Raw genomic sequence first — 27,357 nt, forward strand, 5'->3', positions numbered from 1 at the left:
AGGATACATTAGGTGAATGCCCTAGTAATAGAGCAATTAAAACATAAAGGCTCTCCCAACAAAGCTCTGTAGAGATTTGGGGAGTATTTCTCAAAAAAATAAAATAAGAAAATATCTGTTTTTCTCAGGAGAAAGGGTGTGGATTTTCTTTAGCTTTGGGAGGAGAACAGAAACTCACTTAAATTCTTTCCCTTGTCCTCCTGAGCTCACTCCTACTTCTAACTATAAAATATTACTGCAAAACTCATCTCCTAACCAGTTCATCTTTATCCATTCCTTTGTGGCCTGCAGATTCAACAATTTTAACATGCACAATTTAGAGCTGCCCTTGAAGACCACCTAGAAATTCGGGTGCTTCCAAGGTGGCATGCAGGCCATCTGCCCAAAGTAACCAACCATATGGATATTATTAAGCCTATCTCTGTTCGTCCTCTCAGATAACCTACTTGCTTATGAGAGCATTTCACAGCCCAGAAAGCCTAAGGGGGTTAAGTCTCAGTTGTTCTTGAGGCTGCCAACTCTCTCAGACTACCTCAGGGTAATTAACATCACACAGGACTCCCAGATCATTGAGAGAAATCTGAAACTCTCTTCTAGAAGAACTCATCTTAAGATCTCATTTTCTTTTCTTCTCTGACAAAGTCAAATCACCTGATAGCCTTCCAGTTAAAGGAATGAGGCCCATCTGTTCAATTAGACTTTCCTTGAGTTCACCTAGCAAATCTGCACAAGTTAATTATTTACAATTCTTTTTCATCACCATGCAGAAGCCTAACTTGACAGTAAGTATCAGGTAAAATTCTTACCAACAAACAAGAACAATCAACTGGAATGCTTGGTTGCACTCCACTTGTAAAAAGAAAAGGCAACTCACACAAATAAAACCTTGATATATATTTTTTTTTTCCCAGAAAGGTTATATAAGGTGATGCTCTGTGGTTAGACTCATTCCAGTTTTAGTAGAGACTAAATAAATACTAAGCATATACCTAGTAATTTAGACACCAGGGATATAATGCAGAAAACACAAGAAAATGACTTTCTTTGAGGCATTTGCATTCTGTTAGAAGGAGACAAACAATAAACATGTAATCAAATAGATATACAGAATAATTTCAGGTACTAAGTGCTCTAAGGCATTATGATAGAGAATGACTTAGGATTAGAGAAGGCAGTTTTAACTGAGAGTCTGGGAGGTGAGGGAGGATTCAGGGAAGGCCTCCTTAAGGAGATAACTTTTGATTAGAGACCTGAGTGATAAGAGGTAGCCATATGAAAATGTTAGGGAAGAGTAATACAAACAGAAGAAAAGGTAAGTGCAAAGTCCTGGAGAAGTGGAATGTGTTAAGGAAAACCAATGTGACCAAGAAATGATAGCCCACATGATAGTGATGGATATTTTGCAAAGTGATCGTATCAAGGATCTATTTTAGAAGTAGATTCACAGAATTTGCTCAGGGTTTGGGGAAACATCTGTGAGTGAATGGGAAGAGTCAAAGATGACTCTCATATATTCGGCCTACATCCCTTTTTGGTAATAACTAGTGAAATCTTTAATCCTACATTCATTAAATGATCCAGGGATACTCATTAAATTGTACTGACATGGGCTGAAAAGCTATACTAGGACTGATTGAGAAACTTTCCACAGTGTTGAAAAACATTACCTGTCTGAAGACAAAGTTATCTCTGATAAAATTTTTTCATATTTTAAATGGTTTATTATTTTTAATTGTTATATACCAGTTTCTTTATTTAGGGGGCACAGTTCTATAATTAGATGCATGTATAAATGTGTAATGATCAAAATCAGAGTGCTTGGCATTTCTGTCTCCTTGAATATTATCATTTCTATGTGTTGGGAACCTTTAAAGTCTTCTCAAGTTATTTTGATATGTATAATTAAGGTAGACTATAGTTGCCCTATTGTGCTATAGAACATTAAAGCTCCTTCCCCACATACACTGTATTTGATACCTATTATCCACTTCTCATGATCCCCCAAACCCTCCCACTCCTAGCTTCCAGTGACCTCTATTCCATGCTCTACTTTTGTGTGCATTCAGAAGATAGTGAGAATATAGAGTGTTTGCTTTTTTGTGTCTAGCTTATTTCACTTGACATAATGTCCTTCAGTTGAATCCATGTTGTTGAAAAGGACAGGATTTCATCTTTTGATGGTTGAATAATATTCCATTATGTATATATACAAATTTTAAATTTATTCATCCATCAATGGACATCTTGGTTGGTTCCATGTCTCGGCTATTGTGAATAGTATTGTAATAAATATGGAAGTGCAGCTGTCTCTTTGGTATGCTGATTTCATTTCATTTGGATATATACCCAAAAGTAGGATAAATAGATCACCCTTCCATTCTAAATGGTTTAAAATGTTATCTATAGGAAGAGAAGGGCTCAGAGATGATTTATTGTATTTCTTTTCAGTTCTGATCACAGGCATTTGTCTGTAAGGTATCCTTAAAATTAATCTCCTATCTGTACATTCGTTGATGCCCCAATGAAGATGTTTCTGAAGTTGGTTAGATTCTATACCTAGAGAAATCTGAATTCCAGAAGTGAGTCTTACTTCCCAATTTTATCAAAATTCTTATGTGTTCATAGCCTATATTATTTGACACTCAATTTTATTTCCTTTGAGATTCTTGTCTGGGTTACAGGCTATTTCTTGTATCAGTCAGTAACATTGATTTTCCAACCCACTGAGTAAAGAAGCCTGTCCTAGATGTCTGGGAATAAATAGGAGCATCCATATATACCCCTGAGTCCAGTAAGCAGACAATAAAAGAGTCAGATGAATTCATCAGGAACAGTTTCTAGATAAAAGGGGCATTTAAAAAAATATTTGGAGATAAAGGAGAATTCAAAAATAGTTCAAGAGGTATGTAAGAATATATTTGTGACCAAAAAACACAACAATCAAAAAGCCCATAGCTTTATGTCACATTAAATTGTAGCTACTATTGACTAAGGTACTGTTAGTTCTCGCTTGGGTTCACACTAACATTTTTTTCTGTGAAATAGCATATATATGTATATGTTTAGAAGAGAGGGTGTTTAGATGGGACAAAAACCATTTGTTTTTAAAAAATATTATTGCTGTGAAACAATTACATCATAGTAGAAATCAATATACTGCAAAGGGGAAATTAAAAATCATTGCTCAAGACCAAAGTGCTCTAAATACTATCTTATTTATAATTTCATAAACCACATTTTTCATGTAAAGATGAGGTTCATTAAAAAGGTAATCTCCAAAGAATATTTTGTTTTATTTTAAATTAGTTAGAGGAACCAACATTGAAAAGCAAAATCCATTTACGCTTTGCAAATAATATCAATGAAGAAAGATTTCATAGCAAACCTTTCATACTTAAAAGCAACCCCATTACATTAGTCATTGTTTCAAACAAAATAAACAACCTCTTTCCTGAACATGGTGGTAGTATGAATGAAGTAATCATAAAGAGAATTAAACTAAAGTCCCATTGCACCAAGTTTGAAATTTGACTTCCAAATGTTGGTATCCTGCTGCTTCTCTCAGAACAGACAGAAAAACACACTCACACATACAATGAGGGCACTAATAGTGTATTATTGAAATGTATTATATGTGAAAACAGCAGGAAGAAAACTGCCCCATCAGCCAGATTCTGAAGAATACATGTGCTCCATTTTCTTACTCTGAGGTTTTGGCCAATAATACAAACAGAAACGTTGAGAATATCTTAATGCATAACTAAGGAGCTATCTATGGGTAGAACTAAGTACTGGAGCACTTGCTTAGCATGCATGCAGCCCTGGATTCCACCTCTAGCACCAAAGAAAAAAGAAAGGGAGAGAAAGCAGAAATATAAATAATGTCAAGGCAGCTGAGATAAATTGATGCAGTATAGATCAATATAAAGTTGTTGAAGGTGAGGGGCTCAAAGGACACCTCCAGTTTTAGAGTTGACATACAGAGGACAAGCATCATTTCTCATAGTTCGCTGATGGTCTTGTCTTAAAACATTCGTATCTGTAACTGCCCAAAGAGCTGACCTGCTGGGACTGTTCTACAATCTTTTACAAGATTATTTCCCAACATCACAAGAATTGAGACAGCAAATATATTAAAATTGTCTTTAAATATTTGAAAGATGATATTTTAAAGATGGATTGGACTTGTTCTGTGAGGTCCTAATGGACAAAACAAAAATCAGGGTTAGTATTACAGTGATAGAGATTTTAGATTAATGTAAAAATAATGCTCTAATATGGCAATTGATAGATAAAATAAGCTGTCTCCATAGATAGTGAGCTGTTCATCATTGACAGGCATTAAGAATATGCTAATGACCACTTGTCACAAATGTTGAATAGGGGACTCTGTAATCTGATGAATGACTGCAGATGGCTAGTGTTTCCCAACACTGATTGCACATAAAATCCCTTAGAGAGTCGTTTTATTTTATTGAGATGGGGGTCTCACTATATTTTCCAGGCTGACCAAAAACTCCTGGGCTCAAGTGATCTTCCCACATCAACCTCCTGAGTGCTGGGACTATGACCTCTGGGCCACAAAATAGCTCCCCTGTGAGGAGCTATTTTAAAATACAGATTAATGGGTCTCATATTTGGGCTTCAAGATGATGATGCCATGGGTTCCAATAATCTTTTTTTAAACCAGTACCCCAAGGGATCCCAACACAGAAGACCAAGAGCCACTCTTTGAGGAACATTCAACTCTACAATATATAAGGGAATCTTTGCTTTGATGATTTGTGTTTGTTTTTTTCCCCCCTATGCAAAGGATGTAGGAAAGAGGCTGGATGCTTGACTTGTGGCACAGAAAAGAAAAAAAAAGGCTGAGGAGAAGTAGGTGGGGCCTACCTGGCAGGAAGTATCTTGAGAGTGAGCTTACTGAGTTGGAGCCACTTCCTCCAGTGTTTTTGTCAGGGAGGGAGAGAAAGGAAAAATCTTTCTTCTTATCAACAAGGACCAATGGGAGATGACTGTTTGAGGGGCTAGGTTCTAAGTTTGGGCTGGCATTATAACATTAATGCTTTTTGAAAGCTGTAGGGAGCCCCAAGTGCTGGTCTCTAGAGAAGCTCAAGTAATGGTATCTGTCTGGAATATGTAGACAACAAAGTTCATGAAAACTATAAGAGGGAGAACAAAATGAAACAGCAGGTGAATCATACCCAGAAACCTCAAAATGTTTGTAATTTTAACCTATCTTTTTCTCCTATGATCCAGATAACACCTTCCCTTTTCTATTGCTCGTTTACTGGATGGGTCTTAGTCAAACAGGACTGTTGTATTTATGAACCCTGAAGGAAGCCCATGGTTCCAACTTCCCATCCTATATGAGTCAGGTCCAAGCATAGGTATTTATCAGTGAAGATTTTCAATTGGGATAACCTAACTAATGGCTGTAGATAAGAGGAATTTCTTAGGCAAAAAAAATGGGACACATATTGAATATAGACCAGGAGCATGGAAAGTCCTAACCATGACAAAGAAACTCTGTCCTACTTTTCTTTAGCTCATCCTTTCCCTTCTCTTTCATTCTTTTATCTGCTGGGTCTTGATGGCCAGGACTGTTATATTAGCATTTTTTCAGAGGCTTCAGGGAACCCCTTACCTCAACTATCCCTACCTAGAAGAACTTAAGTGAATATCCCTAGATGCTAATCAACATGTGAAAACAAAACCATCGAGGCTGCAATGAAGTCAGGGCACATGAAATGTTATAAAAAGGAGAAGATAGATCAGTTGCTTAGAAACACCAGCCAACATGAAGAAGCTGGCCTACCACCACTTCCCCTAACTCTTTCCCCATCTAACATGCAGAGTCTCAAGTAGTCAGGTTTTCTGAGATGGTGTTTTTACAAAGGATAAAGGAAGTCCCATGTTTCAAAGTTCCCCACTCTAGAGGACAATAGGTGGATATAAAGAGCTGGGCTTTACCTGGGGAAGTTCATGTATTAAAGTATGAGTCAGAGGACTAGGGCTATATATAGCTCAGAGGCAGAGCACTTGCCTAGCATGTGTGAGGCACTGGGTTCGATCCTTAGCACTGCATAAAAATCAACAAATAAAATAAAGGCATGCTGTCCATCTACAGCTACAAAAAAAACTTAAAAATATGAGTTGGAGTTTTGGGCAAAAGAAATCTCTTGGAAAATGAAAAGGGACAGAATGAGCAATTACACCAAGAGCTTTAAACTCTTAGCCATTAACCAAAAATCTCTCCTACTGACATGCTATCCCCCTTCTGTCTTTGTCTTTTTACGTACCTTTTATGATGAGGCAGCTCTACTGTGTTACTGTTTCAGAGAGCCTCAGGACTCAAAGTTCCCAACTTAGTGGGCTATATCTGGGTAGACATGAAGCTGGTCACCAGGAAGAGCTCAAAATTCAGAGGATGTAAATGCTATCAGAAAGAGGAACAGAAAGGGGAAATACTGGGGAATGATATTGACTGAATTACTTTGTTATGTTCATGCACAAATTGTAACAATTCAACTATTATGTATAATTATAATGCACCAATAAAAATATGGGGGAGGCAGATTTTAAAACTTGTACAGAAGAAAAAGATGAACTAGAACTCTGGAAATTCTTTCCCTTTAGCCAGAGACACTTCTGTAACATTCTACTCCCTATTTCTTACTCCCTTTTCCTTTATGTATTGGACCTGTTGGGTCTGGACATTGGGCAGCCAGTGAAGCTGAATTCATTTCTTAAAGGCACTAAGGAGAACATGGATTCAACCTTCACCACATAGAAAATTTGTGGGTGGACAGCCTCAAGTGCCCATGTGGCAGGATAAAGTTTCCTGGGAGCAAGCAAAACTGATTGGTGAGGAGAATATGGGCTGGACCCTGTCATTCTAGTATCCCTATGAAGGAGCATCAGTGAGGGTGCATCTTTCTGAAAAACAGTGGTATGATGGGTAGCAATGAAACTGAAATCCTGGCTCTTAGGCCTTAAAGGAAGGAATGAGATTCCTGTGGTTTTTCCTCCATCCCTTTCATTGCCATCCATTGCCATTTTAACATTTTATGGTTGTTAGGTAAACAGAAGAGTGATGATCAAAGATACCTATCCAAGGAATGAACATGAGGTGTCTTGAATATGGACAGTAGGGTAATGGCAGGAGCATTACAATGCTCAAGCAGGAGAGAAATGTTTTCCAGCCCAGAGACCAGATTACCCAGCCTAGATTGTAATATGGTCTGCAAAATATACCATGTTGCAAAATGGTATATTTTGCATATCTGTTTGATTGTACTATCTTCATACATAACCAGTGGCCAAGAACAGTTCATCAATTTTATAATCAATGCAGCCCTTGCTGATTAAGGAGTAAGCTGTGGACATTGCTATGATTCATATTGGGTGAAGTTGGAACTGTTAACAAGGTGGATAAATATGTTGCTTATATCTATGATGAACACTTAACAGGACCCTTTCCTTCTTTCTAACATGCTTTGCAGTGTCTTCATCTCCCATGCAAAAGTTTGGCTCCCAACTATTGCAAAAAAGTGACCTCTCCCTTTCCCCTTGATAGAGAGTCATTTTTCTATCTTTTATGGAGATGAGATCAGTTTTTGTAAGGCTGGATCCAATTTTTTTTCATTGTATTCCACTGGGACCCTTGCTGTTACCATGGATACCACTTTCTGCCCTTGACACTTTGGGGATGCCTCACAGCAGGCATTGTATCAGGACCTCCAACCTTGATTTGCTTTGTACTGATATTTTTTGTCTTCCCAGGCAATCTCTGAGCTTGCCCTTCTGCCAGCCCCAAGATTAACAAAAACTACTTTAAAATGTTTGTTATCTTTCAAGCTTTCCTTTCTTTTCTTCCAAAATCTCTGGGTATCCAACACAGCTGGACCCTACCTTAAGTAATCCATATATCAGAAAATTCACAAGCAATAAAAGCAATTAATAGTAATTACTCAGATTAGAAACATATTCTTCCCTGGAAAACAGAAATCCCTTAGTGCATTTTGGTGTTTACAGATCATTACTTGTCAGAGAAACCTAGGAGGAGGATTTTCTGAAAAAAAACATAAACTAGTCCATGCATTGATGGAATAAAATTTGATTTTCAAAAATGAATCTAATTTATGACACGGCTTTCTCTAGGAAGTCATCTGTTACATAATTTAAGGCAAAGTCTCATCTAGGCAAAGCAGTGCAAAATCACACAAACCAGGGGAAAAAAAGTTCAAAGATGTTTGAAACTTACTTCCTGTGATTGAGCCAATCTGAATAGGTAAGGTTACATCATTCCATCAGTCTGATAGTTAATTTTGGAGTCTACTTTACACATATTGGTCACTTTTTCAATGTTTTTGGATCTACATCTTCCTAATGCTATACTCTATATGCAGCATGTGTCATGTTGCTAAGACTGAAACAATGAGAAACTTAAAAGTTTTCATTCCTTGATTTTGTTCAGATTTGTAAACTTAATGTTGCATTAATAGTCTATTTTGCATATCTGTTTGATTGTACTATCTTAAAGATTCATTTAAACTTGGGGAGGACAGCATGACTCCTACCTGCTTCTCATTAATAACATACTTTTCAGCAGGTAGATAATGAATGACTTGGATATAAATCAGAAGAAATGCAGATTACCACTAGGTGCAGTAGGGGGGAGGAAATCCATTTTCTCCACAACACTGACAAGCAATTTTGAGGCTGAATGTAGAGAAATCAAGTCTGAAAGAGAGATGACTATATAGAAGGCTCCTAATTAAATATTCTGTTGTCTTTACATGTCAGACTGTGCAGAAAAAAAAAAGCATCCTAATGGAAATTAAATTTTCTAAGTGGCTTTAAAAATCTTTGGTTAATAGAAACAAGTCATCTAATTATGAGAAGAAAACCAGATAACTGTTGGCCACAGCTTATTCTAATAGCAGTGACAGGTCTGCATAAACATTCTTTAGTTTGTTGCTACTGTTAGTAGCACCCTTAGTGGGTTTGGGGTGTGGGAGATAATGGAGAGTTAGCACTTCAGCTGACAAAGGTTTACCACTGGTTGATCAGAGTTAGAATAGAAGGCAAGCAGGAGAGTCTTAAAAGAAAAATACATTAAAGTATTATTAGCCCACTCGAATTTTCTGGAAAATGAGAGAAAATAACATTCTTGTTCAAGATATAGAGGGTCTGTTTTTCAAATTACTATATTTCTTTGCTGATAGGTTACTGGCACAGAAATAAGGACTTAAGGGAAATGCATTTCAAACCAATGATTGCTAATAAATTATCCTACAAGCCACAGGTAGGATAATTTCACAGGCACTAGAAAATGCATGAAATTTGCAAAGGCAACTCAGGCTTTCAATTTCCTTTTTTTATTCTAAGTTCTTTAGGATTCAACATGGCTTCCTACTACAGTTTGACTATTTATCTTTACCAAATAGAAGTGATAACTGTATGTGCTGGAACTTAAGTCAAATGAAATATTGTTGTAATTAGGCTTACTTTGGAGGGTTTTCAGACTTCGGTTTTATTTCTGTTCAATAGTGGTAGTGAATATACAGGCCTGAACATAAAACAACATAGTTTGTTAGTTGCTTCTTTGGGGAAAAGAAATTCTGCTTCAGCTCATGAGTCTTTTTTTTCTTATTTTTTAAAAGATATACATGACAGTGAAGCATATTCTATTCCTTTTTTAACTTTGTTTTGTTTTATAATAGGATTTGACTAGCAAATCTATAATTTGGCAGCATTTGTTTTAGTTTGGGCTCTTGGTATACGTTGGGTCAATTCTCTAGTTAACTATATAACAGCAATCAAGTCAAATGACTATAACATTAAACCTGCCTAATTCCCAAAGTTTTACCTCCATAGGAAATATTGGTCCTCTCCTCCCTTTGGTGACTCAGATAAGGCAAATATAGTTACGTTAAGGTCACAACTGTATAACACAGTTTAAAAGTGCTAGGCAAAGGCATTTGTGAGTACTTGACAAAGTTATTTAGAATTCTTAGAAGAAAGCATCTCTAGAGATTCTACCACTTTCAATTTTGATTATACTAAATTCTTCAACCCATATATCAGAGCAGATACAGGAAAGAACCAGTTTTTAAAAAATGGGGAAATTGTGAGTTATCACCTGGCTGCTCACTCCTGTTGGAATTCTTCCCTTGGGAAGCAAAGTTGGAGAGAGATGACCCAAACAACTTAATGTAGGAATTTATGAAACCAAGAAAAGAAAATCAAGCTGGTCGCAACTTAAAGTAGCATTCTGTATTTTTTTCACAAATATTTTCTTGTATAATTATCCAGTCTTTTGAAAGAAATTATGTTTTTTTGGACAAGAATAATAAGAATTTTTTTCTTGGCATTCTTAGATCCAGGAGGTCATTTATTTTCAATTTACACAATTAGGATAAATTTAAAGGAAACAGTCCCTGCATGTGTCTAAGGAATTTTTGCCCAGGAAAATAATACAGTTTACCTTTCTCTGGAGAGGCCTTCCATAAACACAAGCTGGGAAAGCTAGCCCAGAGCTACAGATTACCTCTGAATAAAATAGGAGTTATGTCCCTAGCTCCCCTGTTCCTCAGCCTAGGCTATAGCTAGCCCTTCAATTGGTGCAGACAAGACTTCTATTTGATGCACTCATCACCTCCATCATCAGAGTAAGCCAGACAAAGTAGTTCTTGTTGTCCTTTTGCTGGCTTTTAACACCTCTGTTTTTCCTTTACTTAAACTATGAGATCTGTGCTATTCAAGAAGATACCCACTAGCTATATGTAACTACTTAAATTAAAATTACATTTGAAATCCAGTTCTTCAGTAGCACTAACCACATTTCAAATGCTTAACAGACATGTGTGGCTACAAATTAGCATATCAGCACAGCTAAAGAACATTTCATAAAGTCCAATTGGATGACCCTTCTATTATCTCTTTTAGCTTCTTGAGCATAATGACCACATCTGACACATCTTCATTCCCCACAGACTCTACCATAGTACCTGATACAACTATTGAGTAGAGGAGAAATTTAGGGCTGTCATGAGCTAATTTATTTCATCTCAAGGCAGAAACTATTACTGTCCACATTTTTCAAATGAGGAAACTGAGGCTCAGATTTGCCCAAAATCACAGAGCTAATAAGTACAAAAATCAGGTGTTTATAACCTCAGGACCTGTTCTATACACCAAAAGAAGACATCACATAACTGCAAATTTTATCATGGATAGGCAGGCCCCTCCCAGAGCATTGGTGACTAAGTGGTTTCTCCACAGCACTCGCATTGGCCAAAGCAAAATAAAGACAATATGGAATCAGGGTTTGAGCATGAAGAATGTTGATTTCTATTTATGTGTGACTATCAGATTAAGTGGCTATTTGACTACTCCCCTGTAAATGAACTAACAGCAAAATAGTTGTTTTATCTGCCATTTTGCCACTGCCTTGACCCAAATGCTGAAGATTAGTGAAACCAAATCATTTTGTGAAGTCACCCTCACTTGCTTTACTTACCAGAAGGTTCTGTAACTTAAGCCTCCATGCAGCAGAACTTGTGCCAGGACACGCAAATGCCAGAAAATCAATTTTCCTGCAGCTTTCACAGTCAGTGTGTTTGCCAGACAAAACCCCAGCGAGCCACTTTTTTTAATCAGCGTAGCGCTTTTAGAAATAATACTTACCACACCACTTCTAACACAGCAAGGAGGAAAAGACTTAAATCTAAGCCCAACTGTTCAAAATGGAGAGCCACAGGAGAAGGTGAAGTGTGAATATATTGAAATTGAACATTTTAGTGGCCCCATTTAGCCTTATAAGGTGTTCTCTGCCAAGTATCTAGTGAGTTAGCCTTGATTCAAGTCTGTGCCTCCAAAATACTGACAGCACTTACCCTGACACCATTCTTCCTGCCATCCACATATGCATGTCTTCATGTGCCCCTGACTTATCAGGGTGGCACTCCATCTTGTCCTCCCTCCCAAAACCTATCTTGATTCCCCCCAGATCTTCTGGCATAAATTCTTAAATAAACTACATCATACAAAGGTGATGTATATGGGTTGTGTTAGCTTCCTATTTGCCATGAGAGCATAATCTAATTCGTTAAGGACTTACTACAGGGACTGTGCTGGGGCTTTGTATGAATTATCTCATTTAATATTCTATCTTCATTGCTCAGACAATTATTAGAGACCTAGAGAAATTGAAGTAACTTGTCCAAACAGAAGGCATTATGTCTAATGGTAGGATTTAGGGCCCTATAACAGGCTACTGGGCCATTTTACTGATGAATTTTACCTCGGAAAATGTTGTATAGTCTTCAAATTGAACCAAAGAAGAAGATTAGGCTCTGTAAAATCATGTTCAAAGACGAGTCAGAGAAATAAACCTCAACCAGTTCACATTTTGGTCAATGTAGTCCCTAGCAATTCGTCCACTGGGAGGCAGTGTGTAATATTAGGAAAAGCACAGGGTTTGGAAGTCAAATGACCTAGATTTTAATGCTAATTATGCCACCTTATCTATGCAACCTTGGAATTATTATTTTTCTTCTCTAAGCTTTGGAAGGAAAGAGAGGGAGTGAGGATAGACTTTGGTGTCAAATGATCCAGGTTTAAATTGCAACTATTCATTTATTCATCCAGTTAATATTTGTTGAATATATGCTATGTGACAGCCACTGTGTAAACAGCTCAAAACAAAGTCCTTTTGCTCATTATGGTGAGAAAAAAATATGTATATACCATGTTTTGTTTAGTGTTAAGTGCAAAGGAGAAAAATCAGGTTAAGAGACAAAATATTGGGGATGCTATTTCATCTCAGCTAATTGAAGAAAGTCTTTCTGATATCTGAATGAAGTGAGGGAGCAGGACATGCAGACATGGAGTAGTATATGGTAGACAGAAAATCACTTCAGACAGAAGAGCCCAAGCAAAGTCCCTGACATGGAAATGTGCTTGGCTGGTTTGAAGAAAAGTTCTCATACGGTTTGAGAGAAGTGAAAGAGGAAAAGAATGTTATGAAATAAGGACAGCAAAGACAATAAGCCAGAACTTATTGGGCTGGGCTTTCTAAATCTTAATAAAGATTTTAGGGGCTGGGGTTGTGGGTCAGCAGTAGAGTGCTCACCTGGCATGTGCAAGTCCCTGGGTTCAATCCTCAGCACCACATGAAAATAAATAAATAAATAGATAAAGATTTAGGTTTCATTCAATTTGATAGGAAGTCATTTAGAGGACTTGAGCAGAGGAATGACATAATCTAATATACGTGCAAAATGATCACTCAGACATCCATGTGAATAGAAAATTTGAAGAGCAGGTAAACTGCATAAGAATTGATAAAAATATTTCAGGTGACCAATGGTTGGTTTGGATTAGGGTGAAGGTGGTTGCATTTTGAATATATTTTGAAGACTGAGCTGGCAGGTTGTGCAATATGAGGCAAAGAAAAAAGTTAAGGATGACTAAGATTTGGGCCCAAGCAACTAGACAAATTGGATGGTGGAGCCATTTTTTTGCTGTACAACACTGACAAGAGTAGCCAGCATGGATAGGAAGAATCAGGAGTTCTATTTTTTTTCCATGCAAAGTTGGAGATGCTTATGAGATCTTCAAGTAGAGATTTCAAGTGGGTAGTTGGATAAATGAGCCTTAAGTTTAGTGATGTCAGGGCTGGATATTTAACCAGCTGTGTCATCTTGAACAAGTAAATTAATTTCTATAAGCCTTAATTACCTCCTCAAGAAAACAGAGATAATATGGGTTTCACAAGATCATCCTTTTTTAAACTGGAGATCAAACCTGGGGAGGGGGGTTTAACCCCTGAGCCACATCCCCAAACCATTTTATATATTTTAAGACAGGGTCTTACTAAGTTGCTTAGTGCCTCACTAAGTTGCAGAGGCTGGTTTTGAACTCACAAACCCCCTGCCTCAGCCTCCTGAGCCACTGGGATTACAGGTGTGCACCACCATGCCTAGAAAAAGATCATCTTAAGCAATACCTATACACTGTGTAAAGCACCATTCCTGGTGTGTGTAAGTGCTCAATAAATTGTAGCCTTCTAATTGTCAGTATTCATTGCAATAACTGGAAGTGAGTTGTTGCTATTGTAGGATCATCCTTAATTGTTCTAAATTCAGATCACAGAGTAGAATCACCTAAGAAGCATTGCTTTTAAATGTTGGCCTCACCTTGGTCCAATTAAATCAGAATCACTGGAGAAGTCATCAATAGTTTCCCAGGGATATATCACTAACAGATAGAGAATATGTGAGCTGGTTTTAACAGAACTTTTCATCCTTTTAATTCCTTTCGAGTACATAACACTCCTTAAAACATTAAGTAGAAAATTTGGGCTCTTCTGGATATTCCTAAGTAAATCCTTTATTTTCTTTATTGCTTTTTTCCCCTCAATATGAAAATAATTCTCTCTCTGGGGACCTGGAAGAAATGGCCACTGTGGAAACAAAATATTGCAATTCCACAATAGATTATTCTAACAGTATACCATTTTTTCCCTTTCACTTCTTAAGATGCACATTGTCAGATTTGGTCTCTGCACTACAATTAATTGATTCAAGAATAACAAGAGTATTGAACATATCTTTTGAATATTTTAGTTATAGAAAGTAAAAATACAATTGGTCAGGGGTGATAGGTTCTGAATTGCAGAAGATAAAATTTTATTGAGAGAAATGACCCTGGAGTGTTCAATAGTGATAGCAGGCTTAGAGGCAATCTATGGCTTGGGAAACAGGGAATTTAGGCTTTGCTCTATTTAGTAGTGAAAAGGTATGACAGGCACACTTTCTCTGTGGCCCATTCTTTATTTGGAAAACAGAGTCTATAATCTCAAAATGAAGGCACATAGTCAGCAAAGTCAGCTTTTCAATATATATATATATATATATATATATATATATATATATATATACACACCCCTTGTTTACCCAGTTGATATATCCACCATTAAGCTATCATTCCTTTGGGTGTTCTGTTTGTTTGCTAAAATGCAAGTTCTCCTTTTAGGAGAATCACACTTTATTGTCTATCATTTATACCTCAGTATAAACATTTATCATCTTTTTCTGATATCAGGGAGGGGTGGGGAAGGACATATTGTGCCTAGTAAGGAACATGGGGAAAGGAGGGGTAAAGGTGGCACCACTCAGGAGACGGAGTGAAAATTGAGGAGTATCTGCAATAATAAAAGTTGACTCACAGGCTGGGGTTGTGGCTCAGTGGTAGAGCCCTTGTCTGGCACATGTGAGGCACTAGGTTTGATCCTCAGCACCACATAAAAATAAACAAATAAGATAAAGGTATTGTGTCCATCTACAACTAAAAAAAATATTTTTTAAAAAGTTGAGTCACAGTCTTACTTGATAAAAATCCTCATAGTCCATTATTACGTATTTTCATTCTCAAAAAAGGAGGAAAATATAACTTGTCAATTTCTGGTTTTAAAAGTAGGATTTATATGTTCATTAGGAGCAAGATACCTTTGTCCTCAAGCTCACATTTCAGGGTAGGAATACTAACAATAACATGCCCTTTGAAGTTAGGCATCATTTCAAGCAGAATTTGGGTGGACCCAAGCCCAGTGCTACTATATGACTGATAATCATTCAATAGCCTATCTGGGGAAAATGTAGTGTATTGTAGTAGTTAAGAACACAAACTGAAGCCTACATGGGTTCCCAGCTCCCCATGTACCAGCTATTTACTTAACTTCTCCGTGCCTATGTTTCTGCATTTTAAAAATAGGGTACAAAATAATCTATTTCTTAGAGTTGTTATGAGGATTATATGAATTGGCACATGTAAAACACATAAAGTAGAGCCTGGTACAATGTGCTCAATTAAATGCTAGTTCATGAATGTTTTCCCCACTCAATGATATCTCCATTAGCAGGGTTTCTCAACCTTAGCACTATTAACATCTGAGATCAGATAATTCTTGGTTATAGGGACTGTGCTGTGCATTGTAGGATTTTTAATAGTGTCCCTAGCTTATACTCATTAGATACCAGTAGTGCTCCACTTTACAGTTTATGACAATTAAAAAAATCCCAGCAGCTCAGGAGGCTGAGGCAGGAGGATTGCAAAAGAGAGGTGCTAAGCAACTTACTGAAACCCTATCTCTAAATTAAAAAAAAAAAAAAAAGAAATACAAAATAGGGCTGCGAATGTGGCTCAGTGGTAGAGTGCCCTGAGTTCAGTCCCTGGTACCAAAAAAAAGTCTCTAAATGTTGCTGAATATTTCCTGGGAGACTAAATTATTTCGGATTGGGAGGCACAGAAGTAAAGGATACTATGTTCCTTCCTCTATTCCCTACCCGACAGAATAGGGCAACAGAACCTTAGAAACATTTTCATCAAGAGTTTGTTGACTCTGGATTTCAAAGTCTCGCAGCCACTAACATTACTTTCAACCCATTAAAATATGCTTAGTCTCACTTGGCAAGAGAGGCAGAAGATGAATTAGAATAACAACTGAATTTGCATGCCAGGAAAGGACCCTAGAAAGGTCACTGGAAACATAGCTAAGTTGTCATCTATAACTTTAGAAAGGAGACATTTGAAATAGCACTCCTTGAGGTAGAGGGAAACCTGTCCTCGGAACTTAGAATACAGTTTGAAATGTTAGACAAAGGCATTTGGAGTGAGTACTTGACATTTTAGGACAACTCTCAAGGTCTAGGCAAAACTGACCTCCAGCTCCAAAACTAAAGTTATCTAAGAGCCCAGCCCCCAAAATAAGTCAGACAGGATCATAATATACCAATAGAAAAGTTAAGAATAGAAATCAGCATTTCTTTCCCTTCTTCCCTGTTTTCACCAAAACACAGTCACAAGACAGTCGCTGATTGAAGCCAACGGAAACTGACAAGCAGTACTTGTCTGAATTCTGAATGTTTTTAAAATGTGCAAACCTCAGTGAAGGAAAGACAATGAAATCAGGGTTTCAATCATACTTTGGAAATGAAATCATTTCCTGTGTGCCTTGTTCCAAGTCAAAATGGAAACCATTTCCTTTGCTTTGGGGGGAAATGTAAAATCCTATGATTCCAGTTTGCAAATGCACTTCATCAGAGCTACTGATTTCTTCAAAGCACTTATGGAAAAAAAAATAAACATGTATCAGATACATTTAGCAAGCCAGATGTGCTCTTCCTCTTCTGCCTCAAATTGCTCTGACCCCTCATGTAGTGAACTATGGACACTAGGGGACTGTTACAGTAAGTGACAAGAACATTGACTAATTCCAGTGTCTTAGTGGGAGGGAACTGGTATTAATTTACAATTTATCCTAATTCTAAAACAAAAGCTTGGACAAAAAGTAAACGATGTTTTTGAAGGTGAGTTGTTCTTTTTTATCAAAAACAATATTGTGAGTGTTACAGCAAAGGAGGCTGGGGTTATTGGGAAAAATCTGTCTGTAACCTTCAATTCAGCAGACTTGAGAGGTGTCTCAGCATTGTTCCTCATTAGCTGTGTGACCTGGGGCAAGTTATTGAGTCAGCGGCAAATCCTCAAATTTCTACATAGGAGATCCTTCAAGGTGACATTGTGGTTGAGACTTAACTGGCAACTCCTCACCAGCAAGCACACAGTTTTTCCCAGACTTGTCTATTGGTAGTGATTTCGGAATAGATGGATAGAAATGAGCAAATGGGCAAAAGCCTACTTGGACACCTCTGGTTGTTGACTCTGTTTTAGTCAGCTTTTTTGCTGCTGTGACTGAAAGATATGAGCAGAACAATTGCAGGGGATAAAAAGTTTATTTGGGGACTCACGGTTTCAGTGTCTCAATCCATAGACAGCAGGCTCTATTCCTCAGGTCTCAAAGTGAGGCAGGATGTCATGGAGGAAGAGTGTGGCAGAGGGAAGCAGGTCACATGATGATCAGGAAACAGAGAGACACTGCTGCTTGTCAGATAAATATATACTCCAAAGCCATGCCCCCAATGAACCACTTCCTCCAGCCACACCTGCCTCCACTTTCTTCTTAGTCAGGGATTAATTAACTGATTATGTTAAGGGTATAACCCAATAATTTATCCTCCAAACCTTGCATTGTCTCACACATGAGGTTTTGGGAGACACCACATCTAAACCATAACATTCTCTCTTACCCTGAATTCCCTCAATCATAAAACATGAATTCAACCTATTTATTCATTAAACAAATATTTACTGAGCATTACTGGGCTCAGACACTATACTATGCTTGGTGCTGAGGGTTAATCAATGAACAAACAAGTAGCTGCTGGACGGACCTCACAGGGCTACTGTAGGGGTTCAGTGATGGCATGTATAAAATTACCTTGCTAACCAGAAACAGATATTTTACATTTGCAAATAGAATTTTACACCTTGAAATCAGAAATTTTAATGGTATTCAACTATCTCCTGCTTTTAGTTTGACAAATGTGAGACCTCTGTGAGTAAAGAAGAGGAATATCTGAAAAGTTGTATCATAGGCAACATTCATGGGTCTAAACCAAGTATTTGAAATTTCCATTGTCAGGGTCACAAACTTAAACAATTTCTGTAGAACTGAGATTTATGACTTTGCTAAAGAACTTAAGAGTAGGTCTACCCCATCCACAACTTTAAACTCCTAGTCTTCTACTTTCCCACCTGACTAGGACACACAAGCACAGATATTTAAAAAGGCAAAGAATACAGGGTAGAATAGGGCAAGTTAGGAACGCTCTAGAACAGCTGCATCATCAGCTTCCTTTCCTTCTAGTGGCTTTAAGGATCACCTGTCCATATCCTGGTATTTGATAAATTCTGTGAAGCAACATTTGCTCCTAAATGTCCAAAGGTAACACAAGGCACATAGGAGTTCTGTTAGTGCTCAGGTCAGGCACACTGACACCCAAAGCCACCCTTTGGAATTCGTACCAGCTAGCAATGACATCTGAGCCTTTATTAAAAGGCAGGAGGAGCTAAATGACTAAGAAGAAAAAACATACTATAGTTTAAAATTATAGTATGATTATAACTCAAGGTATGGTCTAGAGAAGAAGTTGACTAAATTGTCAAGCAATAAGTAGTCCATAATAAAGTTAGACAAGGCAAAAGGAGAGAGGTAAAGTCATTTCTCTTTGGACCTTTTACCATATTTCCTTCTCCTAGTGTCCTATACACAGAACTGTACTTCTCCAGCTCCTAAAAGCCCCTTTTACAATGCCAAGAGATCCATTCTTCTTCTGGAGATACAAATCCCCTGTTCAAATGAAACAATCCCTTGTTCTGTGGCAACAGAAGCCCTTGTAATATCAGTGAACATCTCCATGAGGACCAAGACTGCTGATGCCAAAAAAGGGGTACAGGATGTAGGTCTGAGGGAGGCAGACAATGCAATAGGGAGAGTGGAATGGAGGCTGAGCACCCCAAAGTCAATTCTATCCTCTCTTTGGTGTATATGTACAAGATAGTAATGGAAATGGACTATACAGGCATAGTTGGAACAGTGGACAAATAAATAAATAAAGCTCTGTCCTCTTTAGGACACTGGGATACAAAGAGCCTAAAGCCATCTTCCCCTGACCTTGCCTTCATTCCGTTCTCTCAAACTATTCATTCAGAACACATCAAACATGTTTGGGTCATAGATATGTCACAAACACCAATACTGCTCTCTTTGCAAATAATGCAAATAATACCATAAAAGAAATTTGTTTATGCTATGCTTCTGTTGATAATTATGCTTCCAGTTTATCATCTCTTTTGTTAATTCAGTTAATTCTGGACTATCAACTTTTGGAAAAGCATTGAAGGGGAAAATTATGTTCATGTCCAAATCATGAGAAGAGATGGTTCTGTTGTCCTTTGTGTTAATGCCAGTACATCAGGCATATTTGTGATTAAGGCTGAGGGGACATTTTAGAAGGGACTTTGAAAAATTAAAAAGCATCTAGAAGAGTATGACCAGAAAAGGGGAGTTGACTAGAATTCATGTCATACAAGCAACAAGTGAAGGCCCTTAAAATGTTTAGCCTGTAAGAGAGGCAATTAACAGGTGACATTGTAATGGTCATTGTGGTAACAGATTTCAGGCTGTACATTGTATGGAAAAGAGAGCATATTATTCTGAGTCACTAAAGAATGAAGAATTAGAACTAGCAATGGCACTTCAATTTTAATATTCATTCATTCCACAGACACATACTGAGAATTTACTACATGCCAGGCATTATGCTAGATACTTGGCATGCAGAGACAAAAAAGACATGCTCCATACTCTGGAAATCTCAGATTTGCCTGGGATCACCATTAGTAAGCAATAAAATTGGTGCTACATATAACAGAAAAATGGAAGCAGAAAATGGCAACTGGCTGATTCAATCAGAAACCAAAGTAGGATTGGATAGAAGACACTTTCATTAAGAATGTCAGCCTAATAAAAAGAACTTTCTATCAATTTGAATTACCCCCATGGAATTAGGTACCTCCTAAACTTCTGTGAGCTAGAGTACCTCACCACTAGAGTCATTAGAACTAAGAAGCTATTGCTTCACTGGGTGGGAGGCTGAACAAGATAGATTTGAAGGTAACTTCTAGCCCTGATATTGTATTATTCTATAGACTCCAACTGGATGTTCTACTGACCAAGTGGATATTTTGTTTTAACTCATAAGAAAACAGAAAATTTTATTCATCAGATTTCCCCAGAAACAGTGATCTGGTTAATAAGGATTTTAATGTAGAAACTCAAAAAAAAAACTATAAAACATAAATTTAAAAAGGAAAATTTACCATTTTACCCATTTCCCCCCACCAACAAAATTTGAAAAATGCAAAATCCAATGATAACAATTTTTGTTAACAGTAGACCATGGGAATTCTTCAAGAATACATCTGGAGACCCAAAGATACCATTAAAATTTAACATATGATAGCCCTCATAAAAGGAAATCATTCCATAAATATGGGATAAAACTAATTTACAATGCTATTAAAATAAATTCTGCCATTAAAATGAATTATACTTTCTTTACAATAAAATACACAATGTTTTTATACATTATGTTAAATACATATGCAAAATATATATGTATGTTAAATGTATGTTCAATACATTATGCAAAATACATGTTTTTCACCACTTCCTGTGTTTTAGGTACTGTTCTAAGAATGTATTTCTCCCAATAAATTAAATTTCTCCCAATAAATCTTTGAAATAGACATTGTTTTATAAAAAAAAAAATTCATTCCATTTTGTAAATGAGGTAATCAAGGCATATAGAGGTTAGATAATTTATGGACCTAGCAAGAGGGATTCAACCCCAAGTAATCTGACTCTGCACCCTTAACCACAGCACTATTACTTTACCTTGTGCTTACATTGGTCTACAGAAGAATACTTTTAGCACTAGAGAGCCACTATTTGCACGATGACTAGAAACAACCAACACCATTGCATTGCAAAGAGATAATGAGTGTTGGACCAAGTGACTTACTCAGCACTTGCTTCCATGCACCAGACTAAGAGGGCCTAAGATTCAAATTTTCACCACTACAAAAAGAAAAATTTCTCTATATTTTTAACTTTCTTGATTCATTACAAATAGTTGGAATTACAACTGTTGACTCCCTTAATTTTATCTTCCGTTAGGGATTGATCTGTTTCTCCTTCAATCATGCATTTCTCTTTTGATTTCATTTGCTAATTATCTGTCAGTTCTATGAGAATGTCTCATAACCTCTCTGCATAACTGTGTTTGTTCCTTCTTTGATACAAAGTGGTGCTCTGTGGGATAAAAGAATAAAATCATAGCAAGTTGGAGAAAAATGAACTTGTTATTACACATCCTGCTCATAATTTTCTAAATTTCTCCCAGATGATTGAACTAAGATTCAATCCCTTTTATTGCTTTTGATATTTCAGGCAAAATAAGACAGATGATAAAAAAAGAAAGAAAATTCTAGTGATTTTTTTTCCTTTATTTTGTTCTGAATGTTATACTGTCACTTAAATACTAGTTAGGAAGATAAATGTTTCAGCTTAATTTTTTTCACTTATGAGTCATTTCTTTTTCCCCTTTCTAACCTCCTTCAGAATTCAGTTATCAACCTGGTCCCAGTCATTTCTGCCACTAAGTAATTTGTCATTCACTGTGTTCATTAATATCTGCTGCATGTACACCACACACATTTAAAGTGCCCACTTTAAGCACTGTCATTTATTCTCCCAGGAATGCATCATTACCTAAAGGAATAAACCTTTTAACCTGTATCAGCAATCAAAGAGCTCAAGTAAATGATGAAGTAAATGAGTCCAAATTATACTACACTTGGATCAGAATTCATGGATCCCTTTGCCCCTGCCTTAGAAATTTCTCTTTGGAATCAATGACCTACTTGCATATAGTGTTAGAGACAAATTGGTCAGAAATCTTCTCCTCTCCACCCCACCTTGTACTCCAGTCTTATTAAGCCAAGATGAAGAATATAAAGTACCTCTCTATAAGTACACAAAAACACTGTATTATATATAATGACAAAAAAATACTGTAACTGATCTGAGTCCCTTAGAGGGGGATTGGGTAAATAAAGTATTGTGTATCCATAGATTGAAGTGCTATAATAACTATTACAAAGGGAATATGTTTTCTCTAATAAAAGAATAAAGAGGTACAAGGGAATGATAAAGGATGAATTACAATAGTAGTTCCTTTTGGTGAGTGGGGAGTACCCAACTAGGGAGGAGAAGATAAATTTCAATGAACTTCATAATGTTCAATTTCTTAAGCTTTCTGGCAGGTACACAGGAATTCTTACATTATTTTTATATTTTCTTTATGTCGGAATTATTTGCTTTTACTTCTTTGGGCAATAGACTAGGAAACTCTTGTTGAAATAAAGTCATTGACAATTTATTTCATTATGTGTCAGATGAGGAAAATTTATGGTATAAGCATAAATGTCTATGGGTGAGATTTCATTATTTGCTTATTCACACTTTGATTATTATGGTCTATAAAGGGAATAGTTATTGGTTTGGGCATCAGATGCAGGTAAAGTAGGATTTTAAAAGATGATTGCAAAGCATGCATCCTGGTTGGTTTATTGGATGACTGGAACCAGTGACCTTTGTGAAAACTTCAGTTCTATAATTCTACAGTACTAAAAAGCAAGCGCTGGTAGCCATTTCTAACCAACCTTCTGATACCTTCGACCAGCAATCTGGCTGTCACACTAATCAACCCTAAGCTTTAGTTATTAAGTAAACATATCTTTAGGGGCTACTATGTATCAGGCATTTTGCTGGCTGCCAAGTGGGTACCAAGATGAATAGGGCATGAACTTTGTCTTCAGGAAATGCTCAAGTAACAAAGGAAAGGCAGATACATACACAATTCATATTAACACAATGTGAGAAGTTCTATAGCAAAGGTATGAGCAACATGCTTTGGCAGAACAACCAAGAAAGCACTTCTGTGGGAGCAGCAGAGAGTCCGGAAGGATTTCACAGAATTTGTGACATTTGCTCTGGATCTTGTAGGATGAATAAAGCAATTCAGGCAGAAGCAAAACCATAATCAAAGGCATAAGACATGAAAGTATGTGGCTTATTTCAGTAAACAGTGAGCAGTCCAGTGTGACTGGAGTACAGAAGAGCATCCAACATCCTAAGCACTCTTGAATATAATTCAGAGGAGTTTGGATATTATCCTGCAGGTATTAGGGAACTATCAGAAGATTTGTAAGAAGGAAGTAACATGAGCATATTTGCATTTTGGAAGAATCACTGGAGGATGAATTGAAGAGAGAAATTAAGCAAGGAGATTGCCAGTCAGGAGACAATAGAGTCCAGACCAAAACAAGTGATGAGAGTCTGACCAAGGGAGGGCAATGATCATGAGAACAGAAAGAAAAAGAAAAGACAGATTTTGCAGGCTTTTCTATGCTAGAATAAGCATGGCATAATGAGAGAGCATGGGAAGAGTAAAACCAAACCTAGCTTGGATGGGCAGTGATTTGTTGGTATAATGTAGAAGGAGAGCCAGACTGTGTAAGGAAGAAAATAAGTTTGGATTGAAAGTGTTTAATCTGAAAGTGTCTATAGGTCCATTAGTTGGAGATATCTGTCAGCAAGACTTGTTTGCTCTTTCCCCAAAGCATATATTGAATCCAGTCTCTTTTTTTCCACTTCCATTGCTCCCACCCCAGTCCAAGTCACAGCCATTTTATCCCCTGGACTATTAGAACAACCTCCAAACTAATCTCCTTGCATCCACTCTGGCCCACCTTATAGTCTATTCTCCATACATCAGAGCAATCCTTTAAAACTTTATATCAGATTCTATCACACACTTCCTCAAACATCTTCCATTAGTTTCTTATCACAGGTAGAATAAATCCAGACTTTTTATCATGACCTATAATAGACCCTACAAGATCTGATCTCTGATTATCTTTCTAAGCTCATTTCCTACCACTCTTCCTTTGGTTCATTCAGCTTCAGACCTACTAGCTTTTTTGCTGTACTTTATGCAAACCAAGCATGTTCCTTTCTCAGTGAACAGATTTAGTGACTCATTGAGGGCCTCAGTGAGAGTCTGATTGCCATAATGCTTAATTTTCATAGTGATAGCTCTGGGTGTTCCAGCCCCCTGGAATTCTTTGGACCAGTCCAAGCAAGCCTCAAGAAAAATGCAATGCATCTGGCCAAAGTTCAGAGGAGAGCAACTAAATAACTAATCAAACAGTTGAGATATATAGGAAACCTCATAAAAGGACACTTGAAAATATGGTATATGTCTGTGGGTTTTGCCATGCTATCTCACCTTTTGTCAAATATCATCTTAGAATTTTCCTGCAGGGTTTGCATTCCTTAAGACCTAGCTCCCAACTCAATTGGGAGTTCTGGGGTCATTGTGATTGTTCTTTCTTTAATTTTCCAGGATGAGTAACAGAACTAGAGACACATCAAACATTCAATATGTGTGTTAAAGACCATTTGAATTGCAATGAAATTTAATAGGATGAAATTCAAAATTCAAGAAGGTAAAGATGAGGGAGACTTGGTTTGATCAAAAAGCATAGTTTTGGTTTGTCCTCAACCTGAATTGAGAGAAGAACTCTATTCACTCTATAATATTTTTCACACCTCCAGTAGAGTGTTTGTCTATAACAGATGCTCAATAAATATTTGTTGTATGAATGAATGAATGACTAAACACATTAGTGCAAACTCAGGCACCACTGATAGAAAATAATGCTCCAATAACAAGAAGTGGGTTTTTTAAAAATTCTATTATGGTCACCCACCTGGGGATACCATAGATGTGAGAGTTCTGCAAACAGCATCAGTCAGTGGAGTTTCTAATCAAAAGATGAAGAAGAGACATAATAAAAGCTTTGCAATAACTGAAGGATCACAGTGCAAAAGGATGTATAGAACTACTTCACATAGCTCTAGCAGCAGTGCTAAAAAGTGGAGGATATAGAGAAACAAAGATCAGCTAAGAATATGTAAGTGCTTTCTTGATGGGCTAAAATGATTTTACACTCTTCCACAACATTTTTCAGACAAGTAAGGATTACATAGGAGATAGCGGGGTGTCATGGGGAAAGATTTCTTCATTGAGAGGAAGATTGAAGTCACAAAGTGTTTTTCAAACCAGATTGTAACCAATTAGTGGGGTCATGAAATCAATTCAGTGGATCATGACCAGCATTTTTCAAAGTGAATTACAATAGAAAATATCAGAGGACATCACACATTGTAAGGGGGGGAAGTATTTTGAGAAACCTGTTTTAGAAAGGCATTGACATATGTCTGAAAGTGTCTGCTAGGTTGCAGTGGAACACATTTTTCTTACTGTGGACTGCAATCAAAAATGTTTGACAACTCCTGCAGTAAAGCCTCTCCCAGATTTCATATCTGACAGTTTGAAGAACTCTTATGTCTTTGTTACAGAGATCCAAAATTGCTGTGTACGAGAAAATGTGGTCCTACATGAAATCGGCAGAGCCATCTGTGTTTACCAAAACAACAGCAGATGGGGTGGCCCGAGTGCGGAAGTCCAAGGGAAAGTTCGCCTTCCTGCTGGAGTCAACCATGAATGAGTACATTGAGCAGAGAAAACCGTGCGATACGATGAAAGTTGGTGGAAATCTGGATTCCAAAGGCTATGGTGTGGCAACCCCTAAAGGCTCAGCATTAAGGTGGGTGGAATAATATAACAATATCCGTGTTGTTATAGTATTCCACCTACCCTGATGCATTTTGTTGTCATTTTCTTTCTTGTGGATTTTGAGGTAACTTTTAAAAGTTTAAAATCTACAATATTCCATGGAGTTAAATAAGACGGTAAATTATGGTTTCATCTATTTAATGCATCCATTTTTTTAATGTTCTCTCTCTGTGTTGTCCTCTCTGACTGTTTGTTGCTGTTTTAATTTTACAGTTCAACGGCTTTTTCAATTTAAATGGTAAAAGCCAAGTTATGGTGCCATATGTGACGAATGTTAATTGCATGGATGTGGTGTTCTTGTTACTTTTTTTCTCAAAGACAATTTCCCCATCCCGCACACTTCAGTTTTGAGCAAATGTTATCCTCCATGCCACCTTCCAATATTTAACCCTGTATTTGCTGTACAGACATTTTTATAGCTCCACGTTCTGTGAAATTTAGCCAATTTGTCCTCTTGTGCTCCTTTTTATACGTTAACGATTTCCTAAGCATTTGTGCATTTTCTTACAAGTTATGTTTTATCGTTTCAAGAAATGCTGTTAACCTGGCAGTATTAAAACTGAATGAGCAAGGCCTCTTGGACAAATTGAAAAACAAATGGTGGTACGACAAAGGAGAGTGCGGCAGCGGGGGCGGTGACTCCAAGGTCAGCCTCAATGTCACCACAACCGGGTACCCTTAGTGACGAGTAATCGGCAAGACTGTTATTTTATTATTGAGGAGAGAGCACAAGACTCACACATAAAGTGGAATGACCAGGTTATTCCCCTGCCTGGCAGCTTTGGGAATCAGAAAGACTTTAGGGCACTGCCCATATTTTTGATCTAACTTGGGTCCCTTCTTAAACTCCCAGACAGAGGCTCCCTGTCCACCCCCCCCTCCCCTCACACACCAGGCTAGTTGCCTTATGAAGGCCATGATATGGGTTTCAATGCCCTAGGCTTTCAAGAGTCCAAGGCTTTCTTATTAGACTGTTCCCACCTGCCTCTGTTTGAGTGATGTGAGAAATCAGATTCATCTACTGAAAAGTCAGGTTATAGTATTTTTTTTTCCCTAGGATGTGATGGCTGCACACAAGTTGGTTGATTGAGTAGGGGTGACTTCTTCAATTATGTGTATG

At 37.3% G+C, this 27,357-nt stretch overlaps 1 protein-coding gene across 2 annotated transcripts in view; it reads left to right on the forward strand.

Moving 5' to 3' along the window:
• The window catches only part of Gria3 (glutamate ionotropic receptor AMPA type subunit 3), a 266,322-nt gene that overhangs the window by 221,832 nt on the left and 17,133 nt on the right, over positions 1 to 27,357 (forward strand). The window contains exons 13-14 of one of the 2 annotated variants that reach the window (XM_077107716.1): positions 25,961 to 26,208; positions 26,769 to 26,883. In XM_077107716.1, the coding sequence (XP_076963831.1) occupies positions 25,961 to 26,208; positions 26,769 to 26,883 (363 nt within the window). The remainder of the gene's footprint in view (positions 1 to 25,960; positions 26,209 to 26,768; positions 26,884 to 27,357) is intronic. The other variant, XM_077107715.1, reaches the window with a different exon arrangement.

This window comes from Callospermophilus lateralis, chromosome X (genome assembly GCF_048772815.1).
Source record: "Callospermophilus lateralis isolate mCalLat2 chromosome X, mCalLat2.hap1, whole genome shotgun sequence".
Taxonomy (NCBI): domain Eukaryota; kingdom Metazoa; phylum Chordata; class Mammalia; order Rodentia; family Sciuridae; genus Callospermophilus; species Callospermophilus lateralis.